Source organism: Ochotona princeps, chromosome 4 (assembly GCF_030435755.1).
Source record: "Ochotona princeps isolate mOchPri1 chromosome 4, mOchPri1.hap1, whole genome shotgun sequence".
Lineage (NCBI taxonomy): Eukaryota > Metazoa > Chordata > Mammalia > Lagomorpha > Ochotonidae > Ochotona > Ochotona princeps.
Genome location: NC_080835.1, coordinates 77,083,387 through 77,102,299, shown reverse-complemented (window position 1 = coordinate 77,102,299; position 18,913 = coordinate 77,083,387). Strand labels below are relative to the sequence as shown.

At 40.2% G+C, this 18,913-nt stretch overlaps 2 protein-coding genes across 3 annotated transcripts in view; both read left to right on the top strand.

Moving 5' to 3' along the window:
* The first annotated feature begins 1,040 nt into the window (after positions 1–1,040).
* On the top strand, positions 1,041–5,542 carry TEX12 (testis expressed 12). Of its 2 annotated transcripts, XM_012926999.3 has the most exons (5): positions 1,041–1,325; positions 2,642–2,728; positions 3,731–3,842; positions 3,936–3,987; positions 4,721–5,542. In XM_012926999.3, exons 2-5 carry the CDS (start codon positions 2,666–2,668, stop codon positions 4,863–4,865), a joined length of 372 nt encoding a protein of 123 aa, XP_012782453.2. In that variant the 5' UTR covers positions 1,041–1,325; positions 2,642–2,665; the 3' UTR covers positions 4,866–5,542. The 2 variants fall into 2 exon arrangements, with proteins under 2 accessions (XP_012782453.2, XP_004585124.2); XM_004585067.4 differs by lacking the exon at positions 1,041–1,325 and having other exon boundaries at positions 2,581–2,728.
* A 5,569-nt stretch (positions 5,543–11,111) lies between these two features.
* The window catches only part of BCO2 (beta-carotene oxygenase 2), a 39,009-nt gene continuing 31,207 nt past the window's right edge, over positions 11,112–18,913 (top strand). The window contains exons 1-2 of the mRNA XM_012926977.3: positions 11,112–11,289; positions 18,152–18,362. Coding sequence (XP_012782431.2) covers positions 11,202–11,289; positions 18,152–18,362 — 299 coding nt within the window. The 5' untranslated portion in view covers positions 11,112–11,201. The remainder of the gene's footprint in view (positions 11,290–18,151; positions 18,363–18,913) is intronic.

The following is an 18,913-nucleotide window of genomic DNA, read 5'->3' as shown; positions in this document are numbered from 1 at the left end:
CTTGCAGCCATTTTGGGAGTGATCCACAAGTGGAAGATCTCTTTTTCTCTGTCTCTACTTTCTTTGTGAATCTAACTTTCAAGTAAAATAAAAATAATTAAAAAAAATAAAAAATAAATTAAAAAAAATCATCAACTTTGTTTTTTGGATGTCAGCACTGCAAGGAGAGGCTCAGGCAGCACAGTGCCAGCCAGATCATGAGAACAGATTTTAAGAACAAAAAAATGAGGGAGGACATTGTATCCTAACGTCACTTAAAGACCACACATTTGAACTGATGAAAAGTGTTCTCTCTCCTTTATTTTACCATGGCTGGTAAAAAACTTTAACAGCCTGATTGGTATCTTTAAAGACTGCCACTAACTTCACCATAATCGTCTAGCCAAGTATTATTAAAAGGCTTATATTTCAATACAATAACAAATTGAGATGTAATAACCTGAGTGCCTATGCTGTAGGAACTTACTTCAAAGTGACTTTTTCTTCACAGAAAATAAAAATATACACACATGATACTTGTGAACTCTCATGATCACTAATATTTCAGTAAGAACAAGTACCCCAGGATTGCACTGTGTTCCCTAAGCTGTAACATCCTGTGCCTGATGTTTATGAAGGGCATTAGTGACCTTTGTCTTATGAAGTGATATTGATTTTTAATTTCTCCTTGCACATGAAATAACTGGCCTAAGTTTAGAATGTCTATCTTTCAAATTGCAGGTCAAAGTTGCCACATGTAAGCACCCAGTTAGTATAAGCTGCAAATATGTGCACTATACACATTGTCATAAAATACTGTTGGTCAAATCATTGACACCATCAGCCATTTCCTAAAAAGTTGGCACCAAGGAGAAAGAGTGGCACGAAGGGAGCCTGCGGGCTAGGTGGCGACCTTTGTGGGCCTGGGAATTCTGGCTTTGAACCGTTCTTCCCAGCAAACTGCCTGCTGGAGGGTTCTGGGCTCTTTGGCGGAAATTTCCAGGCCGCTGGGACACACTGCGACCTTGCTGCCGTTAACTTCCGTGTTCTTCCTGACACCGGGTTCACATTTTCCTCTTCCCACAAACTGGGTTAGGATAGACTTCAGTCTCCAGACTCTTAAAGAGGAACAACAGGTGGAGATACACAAAGAGGAGAACGGAGGGGTCGGGGGTCGGGCACAGAGCCCAGGAGGTGGCGCCGCCTGTCATGTGACCCTCATGCGCTGGCGGCTGGGCACACCACGTGACGCTGGCGTCACCCGGGGAGTCTGCGCACTGGCAGCGACCGGAAGCCTTCATTCCCGCCCTTCAGCTGACCTGGAAGGTTCTGAGGAGGCGAACTAGGTCAGTCATGAGAAGAGAGCAAGAGGGCGGAAGAGGGTGGAGAGAGTGACGGACCCAGAAAGAAGGCAATGAGGGGGCGGAGGGAGCGTCCCGTCAGGGTCTCGGTGGGAAAGGGAGGAAGGGCACGGGTGGTGTGGGAAGAAGTGGCCTGAGGGGCCGGAGTGGCATTGAGACCAGGCGGTGAGGCGGGAAGAGCTCGTGAAGCCTCACCTCCGTGAATGCTTTAGTCACGGGGTGAGAACCAGCTCCTGCCTGACCTGAGCTGGATTCGGCCTAGGCCAGGCTGTTGTGACGGAAAAACTTTAAAAAATTAATGGGTTAGCTACTTAGAAAAGTTTTCGTGTGACGCATGCATACATCCTGTCGCTTTGAGAGAGGAGAGTAAGAGGGGTGAAAGGGACGAAAAAAAAACCCGACTTTGACTGTTAACGAATGACGTTTTCCCACCTCCAAGGCCAAGTTAGCACGCCCTTGTATTTTCTACAAATTACTGCTACCCACACTTAAACCTTCTAAAGGCAATGGCAGAAACAGAGAATTTATAAAACAGAAGCCTTCCATATTGTGTAGGGGAACAGGCAGGTTCATTATATCCAAGTCCACACAGCTCTTACAAAACAAAGTATATGGAGAACTTGAATATGACAGGACTCCATCTCTCCATGTGGAGACCACTCTTTCCAGGTGCCAACTCTTACAGTTTAAACTGAATCCAGAAGGTTTCTGGAGAAACCATCTTCATAGTTTATGGGAAAGTAAATGATGCTATATTAAGGTACGGCAGGACAGTAGAATGATTTCAGACTAGAAGATCTTGTTTCTGACACGTCTCAGTATTGGTTTGGATTTGGACAACACTTTCTCTCTGTTGTCTTATTTGTTAAAAAAAAAAAAAAAAAAAAAGAGAAAAACTTGAATGAGATGGACTGTGAGATCTATCTCAACACTAATATTTTGTGAAGAATCTTAAATGAGGTAGTCCTTCAAGATGTACCCAAGAGACATTGGTTAGTTGAAAATGATGAGAATGGTGGGTTGACTGCAGGTGACCTAGGATGCAATAGCATGGAATTTGAACTTGTGAGCCTTGATAGTGGAAGTTTTTTGACCTAAGGAGGAATGCAGTAATCAAAGTTTTGAAAGATTACTCAACCAGCGATTTACAGAATAAGAGAAGGGAGGGATCGAACTTAGGTGAGTGCCAGGTAAAAATTAACAGCAGTGGTAGAAGTGCCAAAAACGAGGGGAGGGTGGGGAGGGACAGTTCAACAGAGCTGTAGCATGTAGTTTGTAGCTAACTTTGGCATTGCTTTCAGTTTTACAGTTCCTGCCCCCAGAATATGATGGCAAGTCACCTTGTAAAACCTGACGTTAGAAATTGCAAGAGGCCAAGAGAATCAGAGGTAAAGCTGTATGTCCCTGGTGGCTTAATATTTTACCCTGTTTATGTGCTTAACTTTCTTTCAGTTAAGAAAGCTATGTTGGTGAATGGAATTTAATGTTTTCATATTCCCAGGGCTAGGATTCTTCCAGCAGGAACTGTGTTGACTCTGGCTGCTTTTTCTCTGAGTATAGATCCCTAAGAAAGGGAGCCCTCTTTTTGGTGGCTTGTAATCACTGTGGCATGTAGGACTTAATTACCTTGCTGTGATAAGGAACGGGAGTACTGTACTGACTGATTTTTTTTTTTTTTTTAAGAATGGTGGCTCTTGTCCTTTATTACTATTTCTAGCAATTCATCTATTGCATTTGGGGAACTGCTTACTACCTTGAATATTATATTATCTTGTAATGTTTTGCAAGCCTTTCGCTGTTATCCGTGTTGTAGTTGCCGGAGCTAACATTGTGCCACAGCAGGTTAACAGCCCCTTGCAACCTTGGCATCCCATATCAGAGTGCGAACTTGAGACCAGGTCACTGCTTCCCATCTGGCTTCCTACTGATGTGCCTGGGAAGGGAGCAAAAGATGGCTCAAGTAATAAGGCCCTTGCCCATCCGCATTGGAGACCCGAGTGGAGTGCCTCGCTTTTGGCTTTTGCCTGCCCTGAACTTGGTTGTTATGACCATTTGGGTTATGAACCAGCAGTTGGAAGCTCTTTTTCTATCTATTCCTCTTTCTTTTGCTGTACTTCTCAAATAATTAAATAAATCTAAAAAAAAAAACCCTATAATTTAGGTATTACTGTGAAAACCCCTGTTGCTTCAAAATGTGTCTTTTCATCAAGGCATTAAAATTAAAATAAAAACAAAATTAGTATGTTCAACTGTGATTTATAGGTCTGAAAGTTTCTAGCATTTTGCCTTTTCTGAAAAATATTTTATTTGCCTTTAAAAATGAAGAAACAGTATGTGTATGTCATAAGGATTATACTGACTGTATACCTGATTTTACTTTGTTTTGTTAGCCTCAAATGCCAGATAGTCCACAGATGTCTTCTCTTGGAAAATCAGATTCACCTTGCTCTGAGAGTTCTGGACTGTTTTATAAAGATGAATCCCTGGAGAAAGATTTGAATGGTGATGTATAAAAATCTTATATTTCTGTATATTAATTTTGTTATTCACAGTCTTAAAGGTTTTCATTTTATAATTTAATGTTCTTTTTAACAGATATGAGTAAGGAAATTAATTTAATGTTGTCTACGTATGCAAAGCTCTTAAGGCAAGTACTGATAATATATTTTCCTGGGTCTGTGTGTTAGAAGTTTCCTTCTGAAAGCTCTGTAATTGAAAGTTTAATTCCATGGTTACGTGGAATTACAACTAGGATTTAAAAAATTCTGTCTCAGTTTCTTATAATGCATTAGTTGATTTTTTTAAGGAAGTAATTAAATTGTAAACATAGCTTCTATTTCTATTAGAGTTAATGCTAGGCTGGATACATATTGGTCTCTAATTAGATAACATTGCTTTTAAAATTTTATGTAAATACTTGAGAAAAATGTCAGTTCCTGAAATTAATGAAATTAGGATATTGAGGATACTTATTTCATATATTAGCAATTTATGTATTTGAAAACTGAGTTTAAATATTTTATTGACATGAGATTATCATGTTTTAAGGTGGTTTTTAAAAATATTGAAGTCATATTTGAATGATGGCTTGTGCTGTTGTAAAAATAATGTGTATAACTTAATATTAAAGTTGTGACATCTAAAATACACTTCCTACTGTGTAAGGAGACTTTTTGAATGTCACACATGCTAGTGGGACTGATTTATCTTTCTCTTGAAGAGTATCAATAAGTTAATGAAACTCTTAGGTGCCCAAAGCCATTGAAATGAAGTAGTATGTGAAGTAGTGAAGGAGTTGATGTAACAGAAACTATTGCCATGATGGTATGATTAGTCTTGCTAACGATTTGGTTTAATATAAAACTTTTTTTTCTCATTAGTGAGAGAGCAGCAGTAGATGCATCTTACATTGATGAGATAGATGGACTCTTCAAAGAAGCCAATACTATTGAAAATTTTCTAATACAGAAAAGAGAATTCTTGAGACAAAGGTTCACAGTCATTGCAAACACGTTGCACAGATAAAATGTGTACTTAAATATAATTTAGAAAACCCATCCTTGTTGTAATGAAAAAATGAGGTTTATGCTCAGGAAGTTCTCTTACTAAAGAAAATGTACTTCAGCCAAGAAAGGGTGACTCCTTGAATTTCTTTTCTAGATCTAGAAGGGGGCTTTAATATAACGCTGTGAATTAATATAAACTATGTGGCTTTCCTTTAGAGGCTTAAATATTTGATATATTTTATAAAATCATAAATTATTTAAGTTGTTGGATTATTTTCTTTCCCTTTCCCCTTACTTTTATAGCCTTAAATTTCAAAAAGAGAACCAAGTTATTGATTATGTTAAACAATATTGCACCTTTTCTCTTAGAGTGTTTGTTTACATAGCATATACATTTGGAACTCATTTTAAAATGTTTTTCATGGTCAGTATTAGAAAAGCATATTAGAAGCTTATGGGTAATTTGTCCAGTTTCTGAATATGTAACAAGATGTAGCTCTGTATTATTGTCATTTTATTATTTTTTACTATTAGTTACTATGTATGATTATTAGCAAAGTTTCTTGGCTTAAAATTACATTCTTGTGATAAAAATAGTAAAATAAAAATCAGAAATTACTAACCAGAACCTTGAATGAGTTGGCTTTTTATATATCAATGTGTGTGGTTATTGAATTATATTTGGAAGCTTTATCCATAAAGCTGATCTGTGATCTAGGATAAGGATTATGATGCAGGAGTGAAGAAATTAGCTTACACAAGACAACTTTGGCAGGTAACTGCTTTTATGATTTAGAAATTGAATTTGGGGCCCGGCGGCGTGGCCTAGCAGTTAAAGTCCTCGCCTTGAAAGCACCAGGATCCCATATGGGTGCCGGTTCTAGTCCCGGCAGCTCCACTTCCCATCCAGCTCCCTGCTTGTGGCCTGGGAAAGCAGTCGAGGATGGCCCAAAGCTTTGGGACCCTGCACCCATGTGGGAGACCTGGAGGAGGTTCCTGGTTCCTGGCATCGGATCGGCATGGCACCAGCCGTTGCGGCTCACTTGGGGAATGAATCATCGGACGGAAGATCTTCCTGTCTGTCTCTCCTCCTCTCTGTATATCCGGCTTTCCAATAATAATAAAAATCTTTAAAAAAAAAAAAAGAAATTGAATTTGGACTAAGGATCTGTACTCACTTAGCTATAAATTTCTTTTTCATTAAGATTTATTTATCTATTTATTTTAAATGTTTATTTATTTTTATTGTAAAGTCAGATATACAGAGAGGAGAGACAGAAAGATCTTCCATTCACTGGCTCACTCCCCAAGTGGCTGCAATGACCAGAGCTGAGCTGATCCAAAGCCAGGAAACTTGAGCTTCTCCTGGTTCTCCCACACTGGCACAGGGTCCCAAGGTTGTGGGTCACTCTCTTCTGCTCTCCTAGGCCACAAGCAGGGAGCTGGATGGGAAGTGGCGCAGCCTGGACACGAACCAGTGCTTGTATGTAATCCCAGCACATGCAAGGTGTGAACTTTAGCCACTAAGCTATTGCACAGGGCTCAAGATTTATTAATTTTTTGGAAAGGCAGGTATACAGAGAGAAGGAGAGAGGGAGAGAAAGATCTTCCATCCATTGATTTCACTCCCCAAATGGCTGCAATGGCTGGAGCTAAACTGAACTGAGGCCAAGGGCCTGGAACTTTCTCCAGGTCTCCTACACGGGTGCAGGGTCCCAAGGCTTTGGGTCATTCTCTACTGCTCTCCTAGGCCACAAGCAGGGAGCTGGATGGAAAGTGGAGGACACAAACTGCTGCCCTTATGGGATCCCAGTGCATGCAAGACGAGGACTTTAACCACGAGGCTATCACATTGGGCTGTCCATTAAAAAAAAAATTTTTGTTTATTTGAAAGGCAGAGTTGGAGAGAGAATGAGAGTGACACAAAGATCTTCCATCCACTAGTTCATTCCCCAATTGGCCACTATAGTCAGGACTGAAATAGATCAAAGCCAAGAGCCAGGAGCTTCTTCCAGATCTCCAAGCACTAGGGCCATCTGCTGCTGCTTTCCCCAGGCCATTAGCAGGGAGCCATGTAAGAAGAGCAGCTGAGGCTTGCATTGGCACCCATGTAGGATGCTGGCATCTGTCACAGGCAGTGGCCTTTTCCTATTACACCAGTTCTAAAATTTCTTCTTTGGATATAAAGTACTGTTATGCTGTTATTGAAATCTTTCTTTATGCTTTATAACTATATGAGATTACTTCATCATTCAGATTCTTTTAAAAAAAATGCACAGCATTCTTGTGCATTTTTTGGTCAATATGAGTTTAAACATATTTATAAACAGTACCAAGGGGCTTGATATTTCTAAAGGGAGATAGCTTTTGAATTCTTACAATATTGTTTCACCAATTACTGTTTAAAGCTTTAATGCTATACTGTGCAAATATTCACACAAAAAAAGGACAATAAATGTAAAACAGTGGTCAGTATATTGTATGAGCACTAGTTTGAGTTCCTGCTGCTCCACTTTCCATCTAGTTCCCTACCAGAACACTTGGGAACACAGTTTTAAGTCCCTGGGCCCCTATATCCATGTGGGAGAACTGAAAGAAACTCTTGGTTTCCAACCAAACGAGCTCCAGCCATTGTAGTTATTTGGGAAGTGAACCAATAGATGGGAAATCCTCTTTCTCTCTCTCTTTCTTTCTCTCCCTCTGTTTAACACTGCCTTTCAAATTTGAATTGGAAAGGCAGATTTATAAAGAGAAGAAGAAAGACTGTTCATCCACTAGTTCACTGCCCAAATGACTGCCACTGCTGGAGCCGAGCTGATCCGTAACTAGGAGTCTGGAGCTTTTTCCTGGCCTCCCGCACAGGTACAGAGTCCCGAGACTTTGGGTCATCCTCCACTGCTTTCCCAGGTCACAAGCAGGGCCTGCATGGGAAGTAGAGCATCTGGGACACTAACCAGTGCCCATATGGGATCCTGGAGTTTGTAAAGGGATGATTAACCAATTGAGCCACCATGACAGGCCCATAAATATATCTTGAGAAAAAAAAGTAAAGTAATACTTTAGATTGGAAGTCAACGAAGTGTTATTAGAAATAGAATTTTTAAGGCCAAAATGCAGCAAGAGACTGTTAACATGACATATGATCTAAATGTTGAGTGAACTTTTTTACTTCCAGTAATGTTCAAAATACAAACAAGAATCAGCAGATGATGTTTTCTTTTTCAAGCATTTGCTATTACTATGAAAAATAAGGCCAATGCATTATTTTAGACTGGATTTCATAATACTTCATTTTTTAAAAAAAGATTTATTTTATTTTTATTGGAAAGTCAGATATACAGAGAGGAAGATCTTCTGTCCAATGATTCACTCCCCAAGCAGCCGCAATGGCAGGAGCTGCTCCGATCCAAAGCCAGGAGCCCAGAGCTTCCTCCAGGTCTCCCACGCAGGTACAGGGTACCAAGGCTTTGGGATGTTCTCTACTGCTTTCCCAGGCCACAAGCAGGGAGCTGGATGGGAAGTGGGGCTACTGGGATTAGAACTGGTGTCCATATGGGATCCCGGTGTGTGCAAAGCGAAGATTTTGGCTGCTAGGCTACTGCACCGGGCGCAGCATAATATTACTTGCTCTAGTAGGTATCAGCACTGTTCAGCATTCTATTCTTTCTTTTGGAAGTTCACAAAATTGATTCAGTCATTTCCCTTGGCATTCATTTGGTATTGATTTGATCATTTCATTTGGTAGAAAAAGGATCTGATTTTAAGTTATAATGTGTTTTCTATTCAGGTGCCTTCCTGTTACGAAAGTATATAAAAGTGCTTGAAAGTCCAATGTTTAAGGCTCATCTCTTTCTAAAATAGATTTATGTATTTATCTGAAAGGCAGAGTTATGCAGAGAGAGACAAAAACAGTGATTTTTGCATCCATTGGATTACTCACCAAATGACTGCAATAGCTGGGAGTAGGCTGGACTGAAGCTAGGATGCCCTCTGGTTTCCCACCAGGGTGGCAGAGGCCCAAGCACTTGGGCCATCTTTTGCTGCTTTCCCAGCTGTATCAGAAGGAAGCTGGGTAAGAAGAGAGGCAGCCAGTCAAATGGTACCCATATAGGATGCTGGGCTTTCAGGTGGTGACTTAACTATCTGTGCCCCTTAGCTGGATGCCACTCCCCGCCCCAACTTCTATTTTTTTTTTTTTGCCTTTTTTTTTTTTAAATCAAATTTTAGTGACTTTGGTACCATCCAGGTAAAAAAGAACAACTATTTTATAACAGAAAAATATACTCTTGTAGGAATGCCATTCTCCTTTAATTAATACTTTTTTTCCTCATAGACTGGATTCCTCTCTCCCTCAAACTCTCTCTCCCTTGACAGATTTTCCCCACGTTGTTATAGTAGTATAGCCCTTCATAATGAGTCATGATTCCATCAGTCTGTTGTAATTAATACTTTTAATGTCACTGATTTCTGTAAAGTTCCACCACTTCAGAATTATTTACTCACCTTTGTACTCTTACTGTAGGAAGCACGATGGAATACTTTAAGATTTGGCCTTCTGGTAGTTTTCTTTCTCTTTTAAGATCATCTCACTGAGTTCTTCATTTTAAACATTATTTTTACATACTTGAAAGGCTCAGAGTGATGTTCTGTCCACTGGTTTATTTCCCAAATGCCTGCAAGAGCCAAGGTTGTTCCAGGCTGGAGCCAGGAGTCAGGAATTCTATACAGGTCTCTCAGTGGGTTGCAGGGATTAAAATACTTGAATCACATCACCGCTGCCTCCCAGGATGCACATTAGCAAGAAGCTAGGATTGGGAGCATAGGCAGAATTGAACCAAGCTTCCTGTTTCTTACCTGCTGTAGCAAACACTGGGGCTAGCCTTCTGACAATTTTAACCGCTCTATTCTTGAAATTTACTTAACTTTTTATTAGGAAGACCTAATATGTTAATATTTAAAATATCCATAAGGCAATGCTATCTTTAGGAAGGGGATTGAAAATTTTGGGTTGGATTTTTGAAAAGGAAAGGGAAGGTATTTTGGGGAGAAAAAATATAATATTTGATACATTGATGCTGAAAATCGCTTAAGTAGTAAAATCAAATAAACTGGTCTGTTTATTTTTTGTTTTTAAAAATTTTACTTTTTTTGTTGTTACCATTTTATGATACAGTTCAATAGGCCCTGGGATTTCCCTTATCCCCTCTCTCATTCCCTCCCCCCCACTGAGTTCCCCTATATCATTACTATAGTATAGTTCTTCATACACAGTCATATGTCCATCATTGCAGGCATGGACAATGGCAGAGAGTCCAGCTTCCTATTGTCAAGATATAGTAAACAGTTTCATTGGGAGTCCATCTTTGGAAGTAGAGATGCATATTGCATTGTATCCTCACATCTGGATATGTTAGTCTCCATTACAGTTATTGTACATCTCCTTAAATGAAAAGCCACAATACAAAATCAACAACAGGAAGAAAAATAGAAGTTAAATAACATGCTGTTGGATGACTAATGTGTCGCTGAAGTAATAAACTGGTATGTTTATAAAGAGTGTACCTTTAGAAGTTATATTAGATTGTTTGAAAAGAACTTCATAAAATTTAAGAGATGGGGATGGTAGCTAAAGGATGAAAGGTAAGCTATGAACCAAATTGTAAGATCCTTTATTGGCAGGCTTACTGCGAAGATTCAGTGGCTGAAATCCTTGCCTTACATGCCCGGATCCCATATGGGCTTGTATCCTGGGGAAGCAGTAGAAGATGGCGCAAAGCCTTGGGACACTGTGTCTGCACAGGAGACCTAGAGGAAACTCCTGGCTCCTCCTGAGTTCAGTTACCTCAGCTACAGCTGTTGTGGCTAGCTGGGGAGTTAACCAGCAGATGGAAGATCTTCCTCTCTGTCTCTCCTCTCTGTATATCTGACTTTCCAAGAAAAATAAATAAATAAATACTAAAAAAAAAAGAGATCCTTTATTAGCAATCTGAATTTGGACCTTGTTCTCTATTTTAATCTTGCTGAGATGAGAAAAGAGCAGTTGAAATAGATACGTGGCCTCAGGACAGAATAAAAAAATGAAACATTTAGAGAGGGAGACTACTGTTTACACTCCAACCACAATATTTCAGATTGCTGATCATGTGTATGCAGCCTCTGGGGTACTTGCCAAGGAAATTATCCAAGAGATTACAGCTGTTTTGCAGCTCAGCCCTTTAACCCTACCCCCTCCCGCTCCCATAGTCAGCGAGCCTGGGACAGACCAGGAAGTATGTGTTCAGTGCTCAGTAGTATTTACAAAGGGCAGTGTGGGAGGCTTTAGCAATCACAAGATCTGTACCATTCAGCACAAAGAATGCTTTTTCAAACCTTTCTCCAGTTTGTCAGCAACTTTTCTACCATTGCAGTAGGTTTCCTCACTGTGATGATGCACCGGCTCCCAGGTAGGGGATTTGTTCCTTCCTCTTTTTGTCCTCCATCTACTTCATCCATGGCCAAACTTCTTAGAATTCTTTGCTTGTTACCTGAAGGTCATGGAGAGGTTCTGAAGCTTTCATTGGTGTGTGGGACACAGATGGGAAGCCGGAAGTTAAAGGAAGACTCAGTCAGGATTTATTTCCTTGTCGTCAGGGAAATTGTCTTCATTGTGTATTTTATAGAGCACACAAAGGCACAATTCAGGATTTAAGGTTTCTCTTGGCTTTGTGACAGGAATGCTCCCTAGTCACACTTTTTCCTGGATTGAAAATCATGGCTGTTTACATTCTAATGTGAATTTTTTTCTGTTTGCTTTCTAGTAGTTAAGACAGTTTATCTTGTAGTTTTCTATTAAAAAATGTTATTATTGGACTTTGTTTCATGAAATTGGTTGAAATAGAGCTATGAAAAATCATACGGGTAAGGACTACAACTTTTTTTTAAGATTTGTTTATTTTTATTGGAAAGGCAGATATACAGAGAGGAGGAGAGACAGGAAGATCTTCTGTGTGATGGTTCACTCCCCAAGTGAGCCGCAACAGCTGGAGCTGAGCCAATCCAAAGCCAGGAGCCAGGAGCTCTTCCGGGTCTCCCACATGGGTGCAGGGTCCCAAGGCTTTGGACCGTCCTCAACTGCTTTCCCAGGCCACAAGCAGGGAGCTGGATGGGAAGTGGAGCTGCCGGGATTAGAACTGGTGCCCATATGGGATCCTGGTGCGTTCAAGGCGAGGACTTTAACCACTGCGCTATTGCGCTGGGTTCAGGACTACTACTTTTAAAATTACTTAATTTGGGAATTCAGTGCTTGCATGTAGAAAACAATGTGTTAGGTTTTGTAGGAAGAGGGAAGACAAAAACCAGACCCTGAACTGGCAGTAAAGGTTAGAAGGTTTATACATTAGTATCACACAGGCAAAATCAGGGATATAGAGCTATAGATCCTGTATGGGTTCTAACTAAGGAGAATAGTAAGGAGAATGTTTGTGGAGCAGGTGGAAACAATCCCTTGAATTGGATAAGTGAATTAGATAAATGAATTTTGCCTCAAAAAGATGGGAACTATCCCAGGTGGAGAAAATGGTGTGATTATGATGAAAAGAGAACGGGGGAGTGGTGGAGTTAGGCTGGGGTGGAAGGTGTGAATAGCAGAACTGAAATTGTCCAGGATTTTCATTAGTACCTGGTGGAGCAGCAGAAGGTGACCCAGGTCCTTGGGCCCCTGCCATTCAAATGAAAGACCCGAAGAAGTTCCAGTCTCCTAGGTTCAGCTTAGTGTGGCCCTGACCATCGTGGCCCTTTGGGAGCGATGCTGCAGAAGATCTCCGTCTCTCCTTCTTTCCATAACTCTGCCTTTCAGATGAATAAATAAATAAATCTTGAAAACAAAAAAAGGAGTGACTGATGAAGTTAAAAGCCCAGCTGTGATTGCTGAGGTAGACTGCTGGTCTAAGGTCAGACCTGAGGAAACCATTCGTAACATGATAAGGGGAAAAGGAGCCAATAATGAAAATAACTGGTAAAGTATTAAACTATGATGATAGACATGAACAGGAAGTATCAACCTCTTTTTATCACCATTTTATCATCAGAAAACCTAAGTCTCACAGAGATTAAGGAATTTGCGCAAAGTTGTCAATCAGTTAGGTAGTGGAGTTGGCATAAAGCAGAGTGGTCAGGAAGTAGGAAAGTTGAAATAGTATAACATCTCTGAGGCCAACAACAGAGAGGTATTTAAGGAAGGGTTGACAACAATCTCAGGTAATGTAGAAAGCTTGAACAGGTGTAATAGATTGCCAACAGCATGCTGTGAAGTATGGAACATTCAGGTATGAAAATATTTTAAATTTCTCAAATATCCATTTTAGCCTCATTTTTATATGAAGCTGTTAAATGAATGAATTCTGATGAAATACTAAGTGTTTGTTTTGTTATTCTTGATGTTTCAAAAAGTTTTGCTTTTACACTTATATGTAAGAAAATAGTTGGAGATCTTGATTCCTGTTGGCCTAATTAAGAACCAGTTGTCTTATAAGTACCATGCGCTAACCGATTGTACAACTGGAGCGACAAGAACCAGCTGTCATAACCATTATTTGTAAGTGCATGCACAAGTACAAACAGATACACATTCAGACTCAAAAGATAACAGTAAAATGTTAAACAGAGATGGGTCAAGACACAGCAATGACTCCTGTCTCCACTTCATTTATTTTTTTTAAGGTTAATCTGTTTATTTGAAAGGCAGAGTTAGGGAGAGAGAGAGAGAGAGCTTCCACCTGCTGGTTCACTCCCTGAATGGTCGCAATGACCTAAGCTGGGCCAGTCTAAAGCCAGGAGCCAGGAGCTTCTTCAGGATCTCCTATGGGAGTGCAGAGGCCACCCTCTGCTGCTTCCCAACGCACATTAGCAGGGAGCTGGATTCAAAGTGGAACATCAGGGACTTGGACTGGCATCCATATTGGGTGCTCTCTGTGACTTTACATACTATGCCACAGTGTTGGCCTCTCCTGCTTCCATTTTGATAAGACAACAGGAGCAGTATTTTGCAAGGTTTTGGAGGGTTGTGTCCCCTTATTGATAATATTTTTTGGTGAAGTAAGCCTTTGTTTTGGTTGTTTTTGCTTATGCATACAAAGGCTCTAAGGATAAGCAAATAAAAACAGACCAGCAAGTTGCTTTTGTCTAGTCCTGGTTGATCAGATAAAAACTTGACATGATTAGGAGCTCGTTTGAATTGTTTAATTCCTCTACAGCTCCCATGAGCTGTCAGCTACCCCATGGAAGGAATCATTTCTTGTAAACTTCTTTTTTTTTTTTAAAAGATTTTATTATTATTGGAAAGCCGGATATACAGAGAGGAGGAGAGACAGAGAGGAAGATCTTCCATCCGATGTTTCACTCCCCAAGTGAGTCGCAACGGGCCGATGTGCGCCAATCCAAAGCCAGGAGCCAGGAACCTCTTCCTGGTCTCCCACACAGGTGCAGGGTGCCAAAGCTTTGGGCCGTCCTCGACTGCTTTCCCAGGCCACAAGCAGGGAGCTGGATGGGAAGTGGAGCTGGCGGGATTAGAACCGGCATCCATATGGGATCCCGGGGCTTTCAAGGTGAAGATTTTAGCCGCTAGGCCACGCCGCCAGGCCCTCTTGTAAACTTCTTATAGCAACATTGGCATTCTGCTGGTGGACACTCGGGAATGTGAGTCATCTTGTGTCAAAACAACATTTTCTGCAGGCTGAAAACCAAACTGCAGACATCACTTTGGAAACACTTTCCATTGTGTGTCCATTGGTGCTCATGCAGGCCTTGCTTCTGGCTAACTGCCTTGCTGCCCTTGGAGCACATGTGTGGCTTTCCACTGCTGTGACTATGAATATGCATCTTCAGCCCATCACTTACACTACGCAGGAAACCCATTTACCGACAGAATATTCCTTGACAGGGTTGCTCTCCTGCGTGCCCTCGACTATGAGCTCTCAGTGTCCTTCTGCTGGCAAGTTTCTGCTTAAAATATGGGCTCTTTCCTTTTCTGCTGTATGTGTTTATAGTAAATGACATAATGATTATGTGGCACAATTATTATGGCATGAACTAAATGCTTTTTTTCCTTGTAAACTTCTGCCACAACATTGTTTCATCCTTTTAAAAAATTTTTGTTTTGGTTATTTGAAAGAGAGAGAAAGAAAAAAAGAGAGAGAAAGATTTTCCATCCTTTGGTTCACTCCCCAGATGGCTGCAACAGTTGTGGCTAAGCCAGGCTGAAGCCAGGAGCTTCTTCCTTGTCTTCCACATGAGTGACAGGGGCCCAAACACTTGGGCCATTTGCTGTGGCTCTTCTCGGGCCGTTAGCAGAGAACTGGACTGGAAGTGGAGCAGTGAGACTCATACCAGTGCCCATACAGGCTGCCAGGACCACAGGCAGCGACTCGAACTTCTATGTCATTGATGCTGGGCTCTGTCTAACCCTTTCTAAAAATGAGTTATCTGTTTGTAAACTCTTGGCTCATTGGAGCATTGTCCCTGTAAAATTTTTGTAAAGCATCAGTGATTCCACATCCTTCTACCCCACAAACTGCATCATAAATTTGATGTTCTTACTTCAATTTTACCAGAATGTTGCTTTGAAAGAGGGTTTTTCCAAACTGATATTTTATCCTTCTTGGAACCTCCAACTACAGTTACTAAGAGTTTGTTTTGATACAGAAAATTTCAAAATGCACGGTTAGCTTTCTGTAGTACTTATTTTCTGTGAAAATTTAAAAAACCCCTTCTGTCTTTTAAAATTTTTACATAAACTAAGTCATTGCTTATAGCCTTAGGTACAAGAGCCATTATTATCCTCATCTTAGAAAAGTTAAAACAGGAGAGAGAGGTTACTTGTTTAGAAAGTGACAAAGCAAGATTTGAACCCAAACAGTCTGAGATGTGGCACCACAGAAGGAGGCTTAACATACTGTGCCATGGAGTCAGCCCCCAACCCCGATTCTTAAACATTACACTTTGCTGCTGTTACAGGAAGTAGCATTTGAGATAGATGGTGAACAACAGATACAATTCTCTAGGGGATATATTTTGAGAAGAGGTATTCTGGGTGAAAGTGATTTTTTTTTTTTTTTTTAATCAGGAAGTAGTTGGGAATGACTGAATTGTTACATCCAGGAAACAGGTTTGCTGTGCTCCAAACTGAATTTCTGAAATGTTTGAAAGAAATTGGAAAATAGTTATAATATTTTTTAAATTGCTAAAAGCATGCTCATCTCACTTCTTGATAGGAATTATGCTCCTACATGTTAACTCGTTTTTCTATTGTAGACTTCTGTATCATTGTTAAGCTTTCACAAAATGGTATATAAAATTATATTTTATAGTATTTACTCAGTTGTATATTTATCCATTGTGTGTATCAGCTACTGTTGCCTTGTGAACAAATATGAAATATTAAGGAAAAAAATTCAGCTCTTGATTATACAGTAACCCTTTTTACTTCTGTGGCTTTTGGGTTTTGGTGATTTCAGATTGGGTATAATTGTATAATCCTTCTCCTAGAAGTCACACACATTAATGTAAATTACCACTAAAGTAGAAGAAATTAAATTGAATATCCTACTAAATTCACAGAAATCCTTATGTAGTATTTTGAATTGTATTCTGATGTATCTGAAGAACTGGGGTCCATATAATTTTTGGAATAATAACAAAATTGTACATTTACGTTTAGCATTAAATTTATTCTAATAAAAAGGCATACATTGTTCAATTATGTGAATTGATCATTGTAATTGAAGTTCTGAGTAAATTCTTAGGCCTATTTGTCCTGCAAAAAATACAAAATTTGTTGTGGTTCAGCAATCCGGAACTAAAGTATTGGTGGTCTGAGGATAAGGATGGAGGGAAAGGAATTTGGAGACTGTAGTTGGTGTTAGGTTCATATAACCCTAAAGCTACCAGTCAATAAGATATTGTCTGTGCCAAAATAAACAATTGGGACCTCATCAAACTAAGAAGCTTCTGTACAGCTAGAGAAACAATCAACAAAGTAAAAAGGCAACCCACAGAATGGGAGAAGATCTTCGCACACGACATACGTGATAGAGGGCTAATCTCCAGAATATACAAAGAGCTACAAAACAGCCAAAATGTCAAAACAAACAAGCCACTCAAGAAATGGGCACGGGAAATGGGCAAACACTTCACAAAGCAACAAACCCAAATGGCAAATAAACATATGAAAAAATGCTCAAGTTCCCTGGCAATAAGGGAAATCCAAATTAAAACATCAATGAGGTACCACCTAACGCCAGTAAGACTGGCCCACATGAATAAAAGCACCAACAACACTTGTTGGCGAGGTTGTGGGGAAAAGGGATCCCTACTCCACTGCTGGTGGGGCTGCAGGCTGGTACAGCCTCTATGGAAATCAGTATGGAGAATATTCAAACAACTCAAAATCAACATACCATATGATCCAGCAATAGCACTCCTAGGAATATATCCAGAACACTTGTTTTATGAGAAACCAACATGCACTCCTATGCTCATAGCAGCACAATCAGTAATTGCAAAAACATGGAAGCAACCAAAATGCCCATCAACAGAGGATTGGATAAGAAAGCTATGGTTCATCTACTCCATGGAATACTACTCAGCTATTAAAAAAAACAAAATGCAGTTCTTTGTGGCCAAATGGGCCAAACTGGAAACCATAATGCTAAGGGAAATGAGCCAATCCCAAAAGGTTAAATACCACATGTTTGCCTTAAGATGATATGATGTTATGTATAACATGTTATGTTATGAATGTTATATGTTGTGTATAAACTGAAATGGAAATGTCAATGAGGTGGTCACAGAAGGTGGTTAAGAACTCGCATTTACTTTTACCATATTGGTTACTCATTACTATGTCAATTAATTCCATAATGATGTAAATTTTTGCTGATGGTATGTTGGAGCTTTCAATTGACTGGGATGATACTCTGCTGGCTCTGTCGTCAGACCAGAGAGGGTATACCTAAGAAGCCGTTGAACTTGACTAGACAATAAGATGCTGGACTCTATGTTTAGTATATGCTTGCAATGGGGGAATCTCAACTGAACTTGAACTGTGGTTATGCAACAAGGTGGAGGAATCCACCATGGTGGGAGGGTTTGGGGAGGGGTGGGGAGAATCCAAGTACCTATGAAACTGTGTCACATAATGCAATGTAATTAATGAATTTAAAATAAAATTAAAAAAAAAAAAGAAAAAAAAAGATATTGTCTGTGGAGCCATAAGATGCTTACAGAAGGTCTGGTAAAATAATTGTGTGCTTTTGGTTTTGCCCTTCACAGTTCTGAAGAAATATGTGGGAAATAGGAGTCCTCATCGGAAAGCAGCTGTCTCGGGGCAGCAACAGAACCTGCCCTGCATAGAGCCACTGCTGAGCACTGTGGAGGAGACACCTCTGGAGGTCTCTGCTCAAGTCCGAGGACAGTTCCCTGAGTGGCTCAGTGGCTATCTACTTCGGATTGGACCTGGGAAATTCGAATTTGGAAAAGACCAGTAAGCCCAATCCATAGAGTAGCCATTGATGCATGCTTTGTCTTTGAGGCTGACATGGCCTTTTCATCGATTTGATCGTAGGCAAGGAAAAGGTAGCCTAGAGGTGAAAAAAAAGAGATTTGATTTTTCTTTAAATGTTCTGTTTTCACCACTCTGCAGAATCTTGTAAATCTGTAGCCCTCTTTTGGTTTGTGTTAAAAGAGAAGAGGTATCAGGAATGTACCATGTGACCATGGAGCTGTTTCACCACAGGTTCCTGGAGGAAGGGCAATGTCCTCACGTTGTAACTCTTCCTGCAGCCAGTCTTCCCCACAGACACAGTGATCTCTTTCAGTTCCTCAAATGGGCACACATACTTTTGCTCAGTTTCTTGGCTTTAGTTCTCTCATCTGTCTGCCTGGATCTCCCCAGTCTAGTTCTTGTTCAGCTGTCAACTCAAATCTGCTGGACCTTTAGCTTTCCCTGGTCCCCAGTCAAAATACTAGCACTTGTTAATCTCCACCCACTACTGTTGGTGTCAGGTAGTTGTTCGCTTGTTTAATTGTGTGAGC